This window comes from Strix uralensis, chromosome 3 (assembly GCF_047716275.1).
Source record: "Strix uralensis isolate ZFMK-TIS-50842 chromosome 3, bStrUra1, whole genome shotgun sequence".
NCBI lineage: Eukaryota > Metazoa > Chordata > Aves > Strigiformes > Strigidae > Strix > Strix uralensis.
The window spans coordinates 102,505,846-102,520,697 of NC_133974.1; the positions used below are offsets into that span (position 1 = coordinate 102,505,846).

At 40.3% G+C, this 14,852-nt stretch overlaps 1 protein-coding gene across 8 annotated transcripts in view; it reads left to right on the top strand.

Moving 5' to 3' along the window:
* The window catches only part of TRERF1 (transcriptional regulating factor 1), a 104,592-nt gene extending 90,336 nt beyond the window's left edge, over positions 1-14,256 (top strand). For all 8 annotated transcript variants that reach the window (XM_074863635.1, XM_074863638.1, XM_074863636.1 and 5 more), the window contains 8 exons: positions 598-737; positions 1,459-1,562; positions 2,752-2,827; positions 7,643-7,731; positions 8,558-8,671; positions 9,469-9,657; positions 10,164-10,372; positions 11,018-14,256. In XM_074863635.1, the coding sequence (XP_074719736.1) occupies positions 598-737; positions 1,459-1,562; positions 2,752-2,827; positions 7,643-7,731; positions 8,558-8,671; positions 9,469-9,657; positions 10,164-10,372; positions 11,018-11,339 (1,243 nt within the window). In that variant the 3' untranslated portion in view covers positions 11,340-14,256. The remainder of the gene's footprint in view (positions 1-597; positions 738-1,458; positions 1,563-2,751; positions 2,828-7,642; positions 7,732-8,557; positions 8,672-9,468; positions 9,658-10,163; positions 10,373-11,017) is intronic.
* Positions 14,257-14,852: the final 596 nt, after the last annotated feature.

Consider the following 14,852-nt stretch of genomic DNA (forward strand, 5'->3'; position numbering starts at 1 on the left):
GATGTAGATGTCATGGCTCAAAAATGCTAGGAGAGGCTTGGTGAGAGCCACTGAAGGTGAATCAAGAGTTTGTGATGGCTGGGAAGAGGGCTGTGAGGAAAACGTATGCTGATCCAGTACTTTTGCTTTTACCTATATATATATATAATATATATATATAAACTGTGGAGCTTTGGAGAGGTGTTACCTGATAGGTTCCAGACTGCAAACAGGATCGTGCCTCAGCAGTAACATCTCTTTCTGCTCTCTGCTGAAGAGTGCCTTTCTTTATGGAACAGAAACTTACTGTTTCCAGCATCTAGCCTCTTTGCTAGTTAGCACGCATACAGACTAGCTTGGCCTCTCCATAAGGTATGATGTCTCAATATAGTTTAAATTGTGTATTGAAATTTTTGTTTCCCCCCAAGAGATTGGTTCTCTCTAATATTCAAGACACTTATCCCACTGAGAGTAAAGCATTGCGTAAAGGAATCTGACACAATTTCCTGCCACTCCAGTGTAATAAAAGTTTTGCTGGAAACAAACATTGAACACTAATGTGACTTCTGTTTTTTCTGCACATTGTGTAGTTGAGTACTTATTTATTTGTCTTTATAGACGAATCAATATCGGGTCCAGGTTTCAGGCTGATATTCCAGAGCTGCAGGACAGATTGCTAATGGAGAAAGATGTACATAAGGCTACTTTGGTTTGGAAACCATGGCCAGAACTGGAGAACAAAGTCTTCCAACAAAGAGGTACAATGACTTGCTGTTTTAGAAGTTCATACATCAGCCTGTGCCTGTTGAAGAATTTCGCATTGGTTTCTCATGTGTATACTGTACAAAACATTCAAGAGAGCATTAATTACTGAGAATGCAGAGCAAGAGACCAGAACTGCATGTTACAGGTTCAGAGTAACAACATTATATAGTGGTACTTCAAGTGAAGTCTGGGTTAACTGCTTTCTGGCAGCCAAGGGGGAAAGATGGGAAGTGGTTTTGCTGGGAAGTGGGTTTTTTGGGGAGATACTGAACTGCCTGGTAAGGTCAGAGGTCACAGATGAGAGGCAGCTGGTGGTTCCTGGGCCTGTCCTGTGACCATAACTGAGAGGAAATGACGGGCTCAGTGGCTTCTACCAGTCCTGAGCAGAGTTTGTTCCTGCTTCCAGCACGGTTCATTTCTGTTTCTCTGTGTCGGCTGGAGCCTTCTTGGCACAGCAACATCACTGGCTTGTGCAAGCCACTGCCTCACAGCCAGATTTCTGCCTCTGGCTCTGCAGTAGCCTGTCCCATACCAAGGATGTGCTCTGCAAATCCCATCACATCCCCTTTTCGGTGAGTGATCCTAAAACCAGGAGATGAGATGCTGGGGAGAGAGAGTATGAAAGCTGCTGCCCTGAACTACACTGTCTTTGAGTGGCATTACAGAATCCTTGGCTCTGGATGTTTAACTGACAGGATAACTTGTTTCTGACAGTGGAAGACCTTTTAAACATGAGCTGTTCCAGTGTGTTACCTGGTGGAGGAACTAACTCAGAATATGCTTTGCACTCTCTCTTTGAAGCGAAAGGAGATATTATGGTAAGATAAGAAACTGAAAGGGGAGATATGATCCTCTTCTGCAGATAAATTAGCATGCTTTATTAAATGGATTTAGATATGGTTATATAAAAAAGAGATTTCTGATTGATTTGCAGTGATGCTTTAAACATCCTGTAACATTTTTTGGGAATGACTTTTCCCTTTCATTCTTTAATAAATTTAAATTTCAAAGCAGTGCCTCTCTGAAGGCTTACTGTATATTTCATATAGATAAGATTACTTACTTTATAGCCTTGGGGCTTTGAATGTCTCCCAGTGCTTGCTCCAGCCCTGATATTTCAGAAGCTTTATATTTGGTCACAGAAAGCTTAGCCCTCTTCTAGCCCTTTATAAAAACCCTTTTTTGTAGCAGCAATCATATCCACTTACTTGCTCAGAACTGTGAGGTAATTGCACACAGTTCTCATATAAATAATGCATTTCAAATATTTGCATTAGTTTAGTGATGGGAATGTTATTAACTAGGGCAAAACATCCATTTTGCCCAGTGTTAGGGAAAGACAAGGCCCCGCACCAGTTCCTGGAAAGCCAATTTAAAACAAAATGCGACAGAACATGGGGCTGGAACGAATCTCACAGGGTTGTCTAATACAGTGTGTTTTAGCTTGTGTCCCAGTTTCCTTAGGCTCTGTTAGCTGTATCTGAGGGGTCTGAGACATGTGACGAAACTTACTGTCAGGACACGAAATTTTCTATACGGGGGGGGCTCTGCATTGTCAGGGGGGAAATTTTAGGGATCCACAAATCATCTGTCTCCCTGATCCAAAGGAGGATTAACTATACTTGCTGTCGTTCCTGACAGATGTTGACCTAAACAGATATTTTAAAAGACTTCACGCTATAAATATTAATGCTGTCAAACCAACCGTTAAATATTAGTATTAATTAACACTATCAAATCAAACACTATAAACATATTTGTATGTGGCAAGCAGAAGGGAGGGAAGAGCTGGAAGTTGCTAAGTAATAGCCACATTTGTGCTAATTAAGGCAGGACAGGTGTGCATTAGGTGCAGTGTTAATGGGCCTTGGAGTAATTTGATGTGATTTCCTATGACAGAAAAGAAAAAAGAGAGAAAATTAATTCATATCCTTGTACCAAATAGTCTTGTAAATGCAGTAGCTGACTGCATTTGCTAATTCTGTTTTTCCCTACTTTTTCATTTAGGTTGCTCTTGAGAAGCTGCTGTTGAGAAAGCCAGTGAGATTGAAGTGTCATCCTTTGGCAAATTACCACTACGCGGGTAGGTTTTCTTGCGATCTCTGTAGCTGTTGGTATCTATAGTCCAAGGCTGGCATCCCAGGCTGGAGCGTGGGATCGCGCTGCACTCTCTGCTGTCTGTTGCAGGGATGGCAGCATCTAATACAGGTGATGTGCCGAGTGGTACTTCCAGAGACTTGTTACAAGTTTGGCAGTTTTTTGCCAGACTGACGATGTACAGAAACTTTGCATCCATGTTGCTGTGCAGGGTTCTACAGATTTAAAACTGCCTTGAGTAATTTCTTTCCTCTCTTAAACCAAAATTTAATTTGTTGATCTACTTTTAAAACTGCTGCTATCGTAGATTATAATTTACTAGCAGTAAGGTCTTCATTTTCTGGTATGTAAATGTCTGTCATCATGCCTTCCTTTTCTGATGTGATGGTGCATGATAAATGAATATGATAATCATAAGCATCCTTCCAAAGAGGTAGTGTTGTAACTCTCACTAGTGTCTTAGTACTGAATGCAGAGCCTCTCTTTGCATGGATCTAGCCAAAAAGAAACAGGTCTGGGATGATGACTTCATTAACGAACACAGCAAGAACCGCATTTTGGTGAGGAAGCAGATGTGAAATAGAAGGTGATGTTAAGCCATTAGATGGTATGTCACCTAAGCATAGGTGGCAAATGTCTCTTCTCTGCAGCCCTTGATGTTACTGCTTAATGCATCGTAGTGGCTAACAACTACTTGGACACACAGAATGGGGTTTTACGTAAGAGATTCAAGACTTTATTACTAGTTTAGGCTCAACAGGAAACAAGCCAAGAATCTTCTGGTGGTCAGTCAGTCACAGTGTCTGGGGTCATCTACTCATTTCCAGTTACAGTCCTTGTGCGACGTAAGTACTAGAAGCGAGCTGCTTCCTGGCTGTAGCAGTTCACTGGAAAGACTCCCAAGTAACAGGGACTCTTTTGTAAGCAACTCCTTAACCCCTTGGCCTGAGAACAAGAACAGAAACATGTTTGATGGCAGCTGATGATAAGAGTGATTAAATGTGAAGATCAGGTTTTGAGTCTTGTCTGGTGGAGATGCTTAGTGCCTTTGATAACAGCTCTGTTGCAGTCCAGAGGGTGGACATGGGGGTGGATGGAGAAGGAGGATGTTGGCCAGGAACTTTGACCAGGGTCTCTTCTCTGAAGAGATGACACTAGATCGTATGTGTGAGACAGTCCAGGGCGTGAGAGCTGGAAGATGAGGAGATACCCCAGCAGCCTCATCCTTAGTGAGCGATCTAATTAGCAGAGCAGATAAGAAATTTCTGCCTGTGTGGCAGAGGAGGAGGAACAGTCTCTATGAAGCAACTTCACAGTAATTTCAGAAAGTGTTTTATTGTGATGCAGGGAGGAGCCAGGAGAGACTGTTTTGTTTAGTCTTTCATGTGAGATGACACTAATTCTTGTTAACTAACACTGAGACCTGTGGACATCAGTGTATCCCTATTTCTTAAGCAGGAAAGGAAGTTTGATTCTGCTTATCGCAGCATGAAACTAAAGCTCACCAGTCTGGATTTAAGTACCATAAAATAACAAGACAAAGCATTATTTACTGATGCTCTTGAATGCAACATGTGATTGCAACTTGTATTGACAGCCATGCTCTAGCACCATGCAGCATCTCTTGAGTAATGCCTTATTTGTGGTTGATAACCAGCCATTTGAGGCATATGGAAATTTCTCACAATCTAGTACACGAATAGCTTAATACAACTTCAAATGGCATTTGTTTGGGTTAACCCTCTGGGCTTTCTGCTCCATACTCAGAAATCACAGCTTTCAGGCACCACCGCATTTAAAGGTGGAATAGACTGAAACAGAGCATGGCACTGGCTCATGAGAATTAACTGATACCACAAACAATAAATATCTAAATTCATCCGTAGCATTGCCTTTGAATGAAGGTACAAGCAAATAGCTCATGTTTGAAACCTGTTGGCTTGTCAGGGAAGCAAGTTGTAAAACTTGAGGCTTTTCTGTTGTGTGCCAAGAGAGCTGGGCATGCTGACCCAGGGCTGCTTGGAACAACAACCTGATATTTCTGTCCCAGTACTTTGCCATCTGTCAGAATGGTGTTTTAGGGAAGAGAGGGGGAACACATAGCTATACAAGAGGAGCGCTGTTGGAAACACTTGAATTTTTTTCATTTGAACAGTGGAATTTCTCAGGTCTCAAGTTCTGCTGCAGTGAGAATTGCAAGAGAGAGGGTCTCCGAAATAACGTGCTTTGGGCAGTCTGGAAACTTCTTGTATGTACTGTGATAAGTGTGGATCAGACCCAGCATAGGCTGTATGTAATGGATTTGAGCCACCGCTCAGGGGAGCTCCCTGGGTGTAGGTGTAGCCCCCTCGAAACCCACAGGTTGGGCCCAAAGCCCCCACATTTGTAGAAGATATTTATTGTCAGTTAATCAGTGCATAAACAATATGGCAGGTAAAACAAAATGTAGAATAAATGTCTAAACATAAAGATCAGCTTTAAAATTGTATCTGTATTCCAAAGTCCAAAATTCCTTCTTGCTGCATTGCAGATCTCTCTCTATACACGTTCTCTATATCTCCCTCAAGCTAACAAGAGCAAAAGCGGTTTCCCAGCAACCAGAGTTAAAAACAGCTTTTCTTCTGTTTCTTTTCCTACACAGGATTTATTCTATTAATTAGGTTACTTTCAATTAACCCGCATAATCTTATAAGGGTCTCTGCTAATACCACAGCTATTGGGGAAACTCTGTAAGGCCTGAATCCTTCGTAGGTGTACAATAAAATTACTTCATGGAAGTGATTCTATATTTTTTCTTTCCAGGAGGGTGGGGTGGAGGCAGGAGAGCATGACTAGAGAGGTTTGTCAAAAACTAAAATCTCTTCTTTGGTGTTGTCATGCTTTTTAAAGTTATATTTTGGCATAGTAGAGCAGGCCCCTGGACTGAATCAGTGCATTTACCCCTGCCCAAAGGGAGGCTAAATGCAAATGACTGGCAAGTTGTGTAAGAAGGGAATGACGCTGGTTCAGGGTGGGAAAGATGGCAAGGCAGTGTGTCAGCAAAAAGATCTTTGGGTGATAACAGAATAAATAAAACTCGTGGCTTGAAGCCAGTGCCTTTCTCTGATGCTTAAGAGAGATTTAGTGTAAATCTCTGTGGAAATAACTAAAGCATGCTTATATCAAGTACTGGAAAAGCCTGCAGAAAACAGGCTGCAGAAAAGTTAATTTTGTGGTTTTCAGCACATGAAGGAGCAGTGAGATACCTGCTCTAAGCTTGTGAGCCTGGGAGTTGACACTGAAAAGCAAAACACTTGCAGTTAATAAAAAGATCTATATATTTTTTTATAGACATAAGTAACCTGTAGAGTTCAATACCATGCATGGTGCCAAACCCAAGTTAATTGAATTCAGTGCAGAGGCAAGCATTTCTATGGAGAATGGTAACATTGACAGGAATATTAGGGGTTTCTTTTGATAAAAGTTTTAGATATTTCAGAAACTCTCAGACTGAAGCAGAATCTTCTTATAATGTAAGTCATTTCAAAGGCATCTGCTTTATGGCTTCTTGCATATCCTTCCTTTAATGTATGTAATGCTGCCCACTCTTACAAACAGAACACTGCTTTGATGCAGTAGAGCAATCCTCTGTTCCTTCTGTTTGACTAATACTGAGGAAGCACAAATTCATTTCAATTCAAATGTTGATTTTACATTTTCATGGCCAGTTAGGCTGGTGAAGCAAACACAGAATAACAATATTTGAAAGCTTTATATACAGCTTCCATTAAATGACCAGAAGGCACTTTGTGCGCACTGCACATTGCTACAATCTCTACTTGTGACTGCTGTCACAGAGGATTTGAGTTTCTTTCCTTAAGCCATACAAGTGAAGACCTGCAAAAGGACCTTATAGGAGTTGGCTGGAGAACAAAATTATGAACTTCTGTGTACTTGAATGTAAAGTGGCATATATGGGAATAAGCAATACAATACTGTTACTTCTCATTTAAAACGAGACCTCGGGATTACAATGCTAGTTCTGTGAAAGCATCAGCTCTGTATTTTACAACCTCTAAAAAAACCCAAGTCAAATGCGAAGAGGATAGCGAACATGGTGATGCCACTGTGCAAGTCTGTGAATTGCTAATATGTTGACTATTGTGTGCCTTTCTGGTCCGTTCATCCCTATAGGAATGTTTTAGTACTGGAAAATGTTCAGAGAGGGACAGCTGTAATGACCAAAGGTGTGGGAGTGACAGAAAGGACATACAATCCTGAATAGCATGGAGATGATGGTCGAGATTGGATTCACTTTCTCTTCCACTTGAAGAACAAAGGGTCATCCAGTGAAGCTTACTGTGAGCCAGGAAACAAAGAAAAGGAGGTGGCTCTTCATGCACAGGGCCTACTGATCTGTGAAACTCCTCAGCAGAGGATGTTTTGTGTGCAAGAAGTTTAACTGGTTGAGAGGAAGAGTTGGTCAGCACTCACAAGGGTAGTTACTAAATAAGCAAATTGCAACAGATTCAGGAAATCCCCTGTGCCGAAAGTGGTCAGAGGTTAGGAAAAATTAGGGAGAGGCATTGTATTTGCTTGCCCTGATCACAGGCAGTTTCCTAGGCAACTGCCTGTGACCGCTGCTGGAGACCGAATACTGGTTAGATGGACTTGAGGTCTGAGTCAGTACAGCCATACTTGTATTTGGGTAGCAGCAATCACTAGCATGTGCTTGAGATTTCCCACTCTTTGTTTCAGATACTACAGTAACATAAAGGTGGTAGGTTTTTAGCATTTATAATGAATTTATTCTTTTTTTAAGGGTCGGACAAATGGACACATCAAGAAAGGAGGCTGTTCAAAGAGGCACTGTCCACCTACAGCAAAGATTTCATATTTGTACAGAAAATGGTAAGGTTATTTCTGTTCTGTTAATCACTTTTTCCATTTGCTGTATTCCATTCCCTGTCATCTTCCTTCCAGTGCCAGACCAGCTTATTGCATGTATAGAGCCAGCAGTAGTTACGAGAACGCCGGTAGAAGTGGTATATTTCATTTGGTGTACCTATGCATGCAACTGCAGCAGGAATAAAAAAACAGTTAAAAATAAATAAACAAAATCAGTTCCTCTTGGTATTACATGTAGATGTTTTCACACCTGGAATCCAAGTCATGTCATTCCATGTGTGGGGCAAGTATGGTGCTCTGCTATCCTCTGGGTGTTCTCTGGCAGTTTGTTAAAAGGTACCAGAGTCACTGGCATTGAGCCTTGCACCAGAAAGGGTTGAAACCTGTTAATAAAGACAGAACGTGTTTGGGCCTAATTTTCATGTTTTGCTACAAAGCAGAAAAGACAAGGTGTATACATCTCAGGGCAGAATACCTTACTTGTTAGCTCAAATGTTGAAAAACATCTGCGTTTATGGGACCCAAATCTTAATTCCTAGATCTCTTGGTGGTATTGTACACTTGAGTTACAAAAGTATTTTCTCAGTAGTATTTTCTGACTAGAGAGTCCCAGAGAACTGTACTGAAGCTGAAATAGTCAACACAAATTTGACTAAAAAACAATAACTAAAAAAAAAAATTTACAGAAGTATTCCTGTTGTAGACAAACTGTCTTTTCCTCCATCTGAATGTTTGAGAAATAAAGCCTACCTCTTGGAATGTATTAAAATTGTGTTGAATGAAAGCAAAAAATTGAGATTGGACTATTTCTGCAATTACTTAACTACAGGTTAAGTCTAAGACGGTTGCACAATGTGTGGAATACTACTATACCTGGAAGAAAATCTTGCGTTTGGGACGGAAACACAGAACACGTTTAGAGAAAAAAAGAGAGGAATGCCTGGTAAGTCTAAAAGAGTATGAGAAAGTTTAACACTTGATAATTTTTATTTTTGTCCTGTTTTGAGGAGGAGGTTGAACTAGATGACGTAGGTCTCTTCCAACCAAAATCATTCCATTACTAAATTATACTCTGGATGAGCATTCAGTGACCTCAGCTTTACCGAGATTTTGTGTTCCTGGATTGTAATGGAATAAAAGTGTTTTGACTAGTGTGATGTCTCAGTCTAACCATAGTCTGGCAATTATGGCTTTTGCTACTAATGAAGCAGGTAAACATCTGAAAATTATGCCTGTACCTGTGTGTTCCTAAAGGGTGCTCTAATATTTTAGTACAAATACCATTTACACAGACTGGCAATGCAGTTCTTTGTGTGCAAGGTCTGTATTACCAGTAGTCCAAGTAGTCTTAGGACGTGTGGGTAATTTTTTGTGTTTGTTCGGGTTTTTTTAAACAAGTCATTTAATTTGACTGTGAATATAGTGTACACTGCCATTCTAACACCTGGGGAAGGGTTTTGCACCTTGCCATCTGTAGATTCTTGGAGCCACAGCTCTGCATATGATACATATCATACAGATGGGGGCTTGTTTTGAGCACTGCAGTGAAGCTGTAGCTTGTCTATTAAGGGTAGTAGTTCCAGCAAGACCCAGAAGTTCATTCAGGATGGGGGAGAAATACTGAAACCTGGAAGCAGACTTGACTAAGTGGCATGCTGTTCCAGTACTGTCTATGTCCTACTATCCAGTACTGTCTGTCTTTGACCATATTTCTAGTATTTCTTAAATGTGCTGTTTCAGACAAGTGGAGAAGAGGAAGTGTTAGAGGAAGATGAGGAGATTGAAGAAGACAGAAAGGAAGAAAGGGAAATGCAGAAGTCTCCTGACCCACCAGCTATCCCTCTTGTTGGACCAATAGATCTGCCTGCCCTTCAGAGTCTTTCACTTTCTTCGTCCTCCTTCATCTGTGAAATGCCAAACTGTGGCGCTGTACGTGTGTGTTTGGTATCTTTAATAGCGGGGGGGGGGGGGATGTGTGTATGCTAGTGAATCGTGATTTTGGAAGTCAGGGTTTTAGACTATTCCTGGCCAGTGGTATCTCCTAGATATCTAGTGATATCTTCTAGATATCTTTGGACAAATCATTTTCCCTGTTTTTAATTACCACCTCACAAAACACAGGCAATACGCTGATCTGTACATAAAACTGAATTCTGAGGTGTTGTATCAATTAGAAATACTATATGGTAACAGCTTTGGTTACCTTTTTGTTACCTTTTGCTCACGGGTTTGTTTTATTATGACTAAGTTTCTTTGATGCTAATGGAATATAACTGAGAGCAAGCAGCATTTGACCAAGTAGATTGTGCATATTAGACATGTACAGTTGTTCTGTTGTAAAACGCATTCGGCATACTTCTTTCTGCAATTTCTGTTCCAGTGCAGTATTTCTTGGTTCTTACTTTTTTCCTTCCCTCCACTCCATTTCCCATCAGGTGTTCAGTTCCCGACAAGCGCTAAATGGCCATGCTCGCATTCATGGAGGTACGAATCAGGTGACAAAAACACGATGCACCATTCCAGGCACTAAGCAGAAATCTGGTACGCAGAGCGGATACTGCTCCATCAAGAGTTCACCTGCCCACAGCACAACAAGCGGCGAGACCGACCCAACAACAATTTTTCCTTGCAAGGAGTGTGGCAAGTAAGTGAATATGACTGCAGTATTGCATCACATCTGCCTATTTGTATTCCAGATGAATAGAGTTGTGACAAACTCTTACTTTGCTCTGATGGTCTCAAAAGAAGTTTCCCTTTAGATGACATGTCCTCCTACCAGGACCTTCAGAGACTGGTTTGCATGATATTTTGGATGTTTCCCCTGCAGTATTTATTCCAGTTTTACTGAATCCATTTACCTGCTAGAATTCCTACATCTGACAGTCCAGCTTCCTGCTTCATCACAGACTTGCATGCGACAGTTGGCAACTTTCTCTGTTTCTGTGCTTGAGTTTGTCCATCCTAATATGGGATTCCTTCACCTTTTCCCTGTTGTGCAAGGTTGTAGTGAAACTAAGTACAGGAGAATTAGGATGTGCAGAGATACTGAACCACCTGTGGGAGCTACAAAATACCTCTGGCAGAGTCTGAGGCCATTTTGATACTGTCAGGATGTATAAATCTGTTAGTCTGTCCCTGAAATTCTCACTGTGGCATTGCAGACTTCACTGACTTCTATTTCAGGACAAGGAAGCAAATGTACTGATAGGTTGTTGAGTCTTTTTTGGCTCACTTCATCGAAAGCAATGCATTTTTATCTGTGTTTTTTTTTTTTTCCTTTAAAATTTAGGGTATTTTTCAAAATCAAAAGCCGCAATGCTCATATGAAGACTCACAGACAACAAGAAGAACAGCAAAGGCAGAAGGCTCAGAAAGCTGCTGTGGCAGCAGAAATGGCAGCCACTATTGCAAGAACTACTGGGCCAGTTGGGCATAGTTTGATCCCTCTGGATCACATGAGTTTGGTTAAACATGTTGAAAATGTTGGTGACATTGATGACGATGTTGTTCAGGAGCTGGGTGATGTCATGGAAGAGAATGAAGTCATGGATGCTGACCTTTTATTAGATGATGAAGATGCAGATTTACTGCAGGATGATGCTGAGTTGTAAATAAAGTTGTTTGATAAAGACAGCTACTGAGCGCACCCTGAATGGATCAGTCAGGAAACCTGGACTGCTCGTTTATTCCCCACTGATTGTAAACTACCTGTTTAAAATTATAATTCTTTTATCCAGGTCTAGAAAAAGAAAGAAATCTGCTTTTTTCCCTTTTTTTAATTAATTTGTGTTTTGGGGGAAAAAATAAATAATTGGTACAAATATTCTTATAAGGTGTTTTTATCTGAGCTCATTTTGCTGATGACTTCCAAGGCTACTAATTACAGAAGTTCATGGTTCTGCTATCACTTCCCTCCAGATGATCCTGGTAGGATCTTTAGTCTTTAACTCTTCCAAGTTTCATTTTAGCCTAATTACAAGAATGATCTTCACACACTTCTAATGGAACATTTTTTTTTTTGCCTGTACTGGATCACTTCCAGCATCTTCTAGAGACTAAATGTCATCTCTGTCAAGGAGATGATTACGTTCTTTGTCTTTGTGCTGTCATTTTAAGGGAGGTGGAGGAAAAAAAAAATCTGATTTAACTGTGAAATAGTTACAGGAGTGACTGTATCATCTGTAGTATTGCAGTACTTTTTCAGTTCTGTCTTGCCTTAATGCATACATGTTGGGCAGTTTGTAAAAGCATTGGTTACACTGTACATTTTAGAGCTTCCATTTTAGCAAGGTTTTGATCTGCTGATTTTTAAATGACCTAATTCAAGGGTTGAAGAAAGGAGATGATTGTACTGTCGTTCACATCATCTGATGGGAACACTGAATCAGGAACACCACCTTGGTAATCAGATTGCACTGGAAATATATTTTGCTCTGACAATAAATCACACTGTTGAATAGCCATCTCAGTGTTTTTAGGAGAGTGTATGCTTGAGCAATGCAGGAGCTTGCTCTCCCACCAGGCAAATACAGGGAGACGTTCTTGCCCGTGGAACAGAGACTGAGGGAGTATATGCCTTCAGCACATGTTAGTTATTACTTGTAGGCGTGAAATGTTATTCTGGTGCCGTTTTCAGTCCTCCTCATTACATCAAATTCAAATGTTATTTATTTAGTAAAACATACTCCAAAGGTGAGTTGACATTGCTGTTAAATTACTGTTTCTCCTCCTTAGGTTCAGATCTACATGCTGGATGTCTATATAAAATTAGATTTGGTTCTCTCAATAAATAGGATCTCAAAAGAATTGAAGAATTAAAGAATTAAGGATGAATTGGCGTTAGGTTGAGTGGAGCTTTAATAACAGAATATGAATACTGATTTTAGAGCTTTCACAGGTAGCAGCACTGGTTTTCTTGTGAATTTTGCACAGTAGAAGAGTATTGCTAACTTTATAAAGTATTTTATAAGACTGATTTTAGATCTTCCAGATTTCAGAGTTGTTTGAGGTTTTTTTATGGGTTGGGTTTTATTTTAGTGGGGTTTTTTGTCACATTCCTAACATCTTAAGCAGAATCTGAGAGATAGTGGATCTTACCTTCTACTGTCTTCCTTGTATAACTATGCAAAATGAGGGTAAATCACGGCACTTTTGTACTGGAGTACTGGACCACACAAGTTCAAAACCAGTGGGACTCATCGGCAGAGAGGTGCCTTCTCTGTCAAAGCCACGTATGTGAAGCCAAATGACCTGAAGTTTTTACTTAAGGTCGAATGTTCTGATACTAAAGAACAACCCTTCAGGAGAATGGAAATCCCTTCTCAGTTTCCTGTTAGTGAAGTTCCTGTGTATGTGGCTTGTTTTAGTGTTTTTTGAGGTTGTTCCAAAGGTTTTCTTAGTTGGTTTGGACCAGCGGGTGGAATTTCACTCCCTCTTGCCTACATAAGGGATGATGTTCTCAATTACTGTACCTGTGAGTTTCAGGAGATCAGGCAGCAGCCTTCTTTACTTTTATTTCCCAAACTGCCAGTTGGCAAACTCCCCAGCAGTTCCTGTCCATGCTGTGACATGTTACTTTTACAGTGGCCCCATAACCCAGGCTCTGCAGACTGGGTGTTCAGCTGCAGCCAACTAGATCCACTGATAACGCTTGTGCAAGTCTTAGTGGTTTGCAAGTGGAGGCTTTTGTGAGCGGTAACTTGTGTTGGATTTTAGGAGCCAGTGTTAGAAACAACCTGGCAGAGTCTAGTCTCTCTTCCACACTGGATCATTTTGAACTTTTAAGGATCTTTGGGAAGGGCTACTACACTGGTAAATGGAAACATGTTTTCAGATTCCCTTGTTAATGGTGGGGAAAAAAATTGAGCGTTTAAGCAAGGTGATAATTGAAGTCAGAGTTCTGCTTGAAGAATGGAGTGAAAGATAGTGGAAACTTGTGGGCTTGATTCTGAAGAGCAGCTCTGTGTTAAAGAATCTACAGTGGAACTTTTATAGCAACAATTGGACAGGTATCTGTGCTAAACTTAGTATATATGAATATATATACACATACATATATATATGCCTGGTTCTGTAACGTAAATGGGGTGCTGTTTTATTGTACGGCCAAGAAGATAACAGAACAACGATAACCAAAGAAGTTACTCATAAAGGAAAAAAAGAAATGCACATTTCTTAAGCAGTACATGATTAAGGCCTCAAACATCGACTTCATTATTAAGTGTTGCATTGGCTAATGTTAAACAGATGCTGTTCTGCCTATTTGTACATAAGTCGGACATAGTTTTATTTCAGAAAACTTGTTTTTTTGCTGATGGTTGATGGAAAACTGTTCACTGTTGAACTTAGTCGTCTTTGATAAAACCTGTACATATAGAAAACATATTTTATGAGAAAAATCTTATTTTCAATATTTAACTGTTATTTTATTAGAAGATGGTTGTAAATATTTTAGGTGCTTTAGTGTAAAAAGCAGACTGTAATTTTAGGTGGCAGAGGAAGTAACAAAATAAAAAAATATACATTTGATATAGCTTGTGATCTATGCTGGTTTCAGGTTCCTGCTGTTAGCATTTGACTTGCACACAGCTTAATTTAAGGTTACTGCCTAACTGGATGTGTGTATTAAGATGGCTTAGTGCATGAATTAGTACTTGTTTACGCACACACACCCTAAATGTTTGGTACTGATCAGAACCGGTGTTGTTACATTAACTGCTACGTAAATGTGTAAGAAGAAAGGGGTTTATATGACATTTCCAGACACTTTTATACTTTGGTAAAACGTAGTTGGCTGGGTTTTGCTAATAGGCTTGTATACCTTTTTTTAAAAGAAAAAGTATTTTTAAGGGGGAGAAGGTTGGAAACTAGGTTCACATGTAATTATTTTTCAAAGGATTTCTGAATGGTTCCAGAAGAAATATTCCATGTAGTCACCTCTATACAGGTGCGGGTTGACAGGAGTACTCTTGGCAAGAACGAGTGTGGTAAAAAGCGTTCTCGGAAAGGGGGAGAAAGCTGAAGAAACCTCCTTTACCTCTCCCCTTAAGCAAAAAAAATAAATCTCACCTGCCTTGCCTCGGGATCGCAAAAATTAACAATTCTCGCTTTCTTCCCTCCGCCAG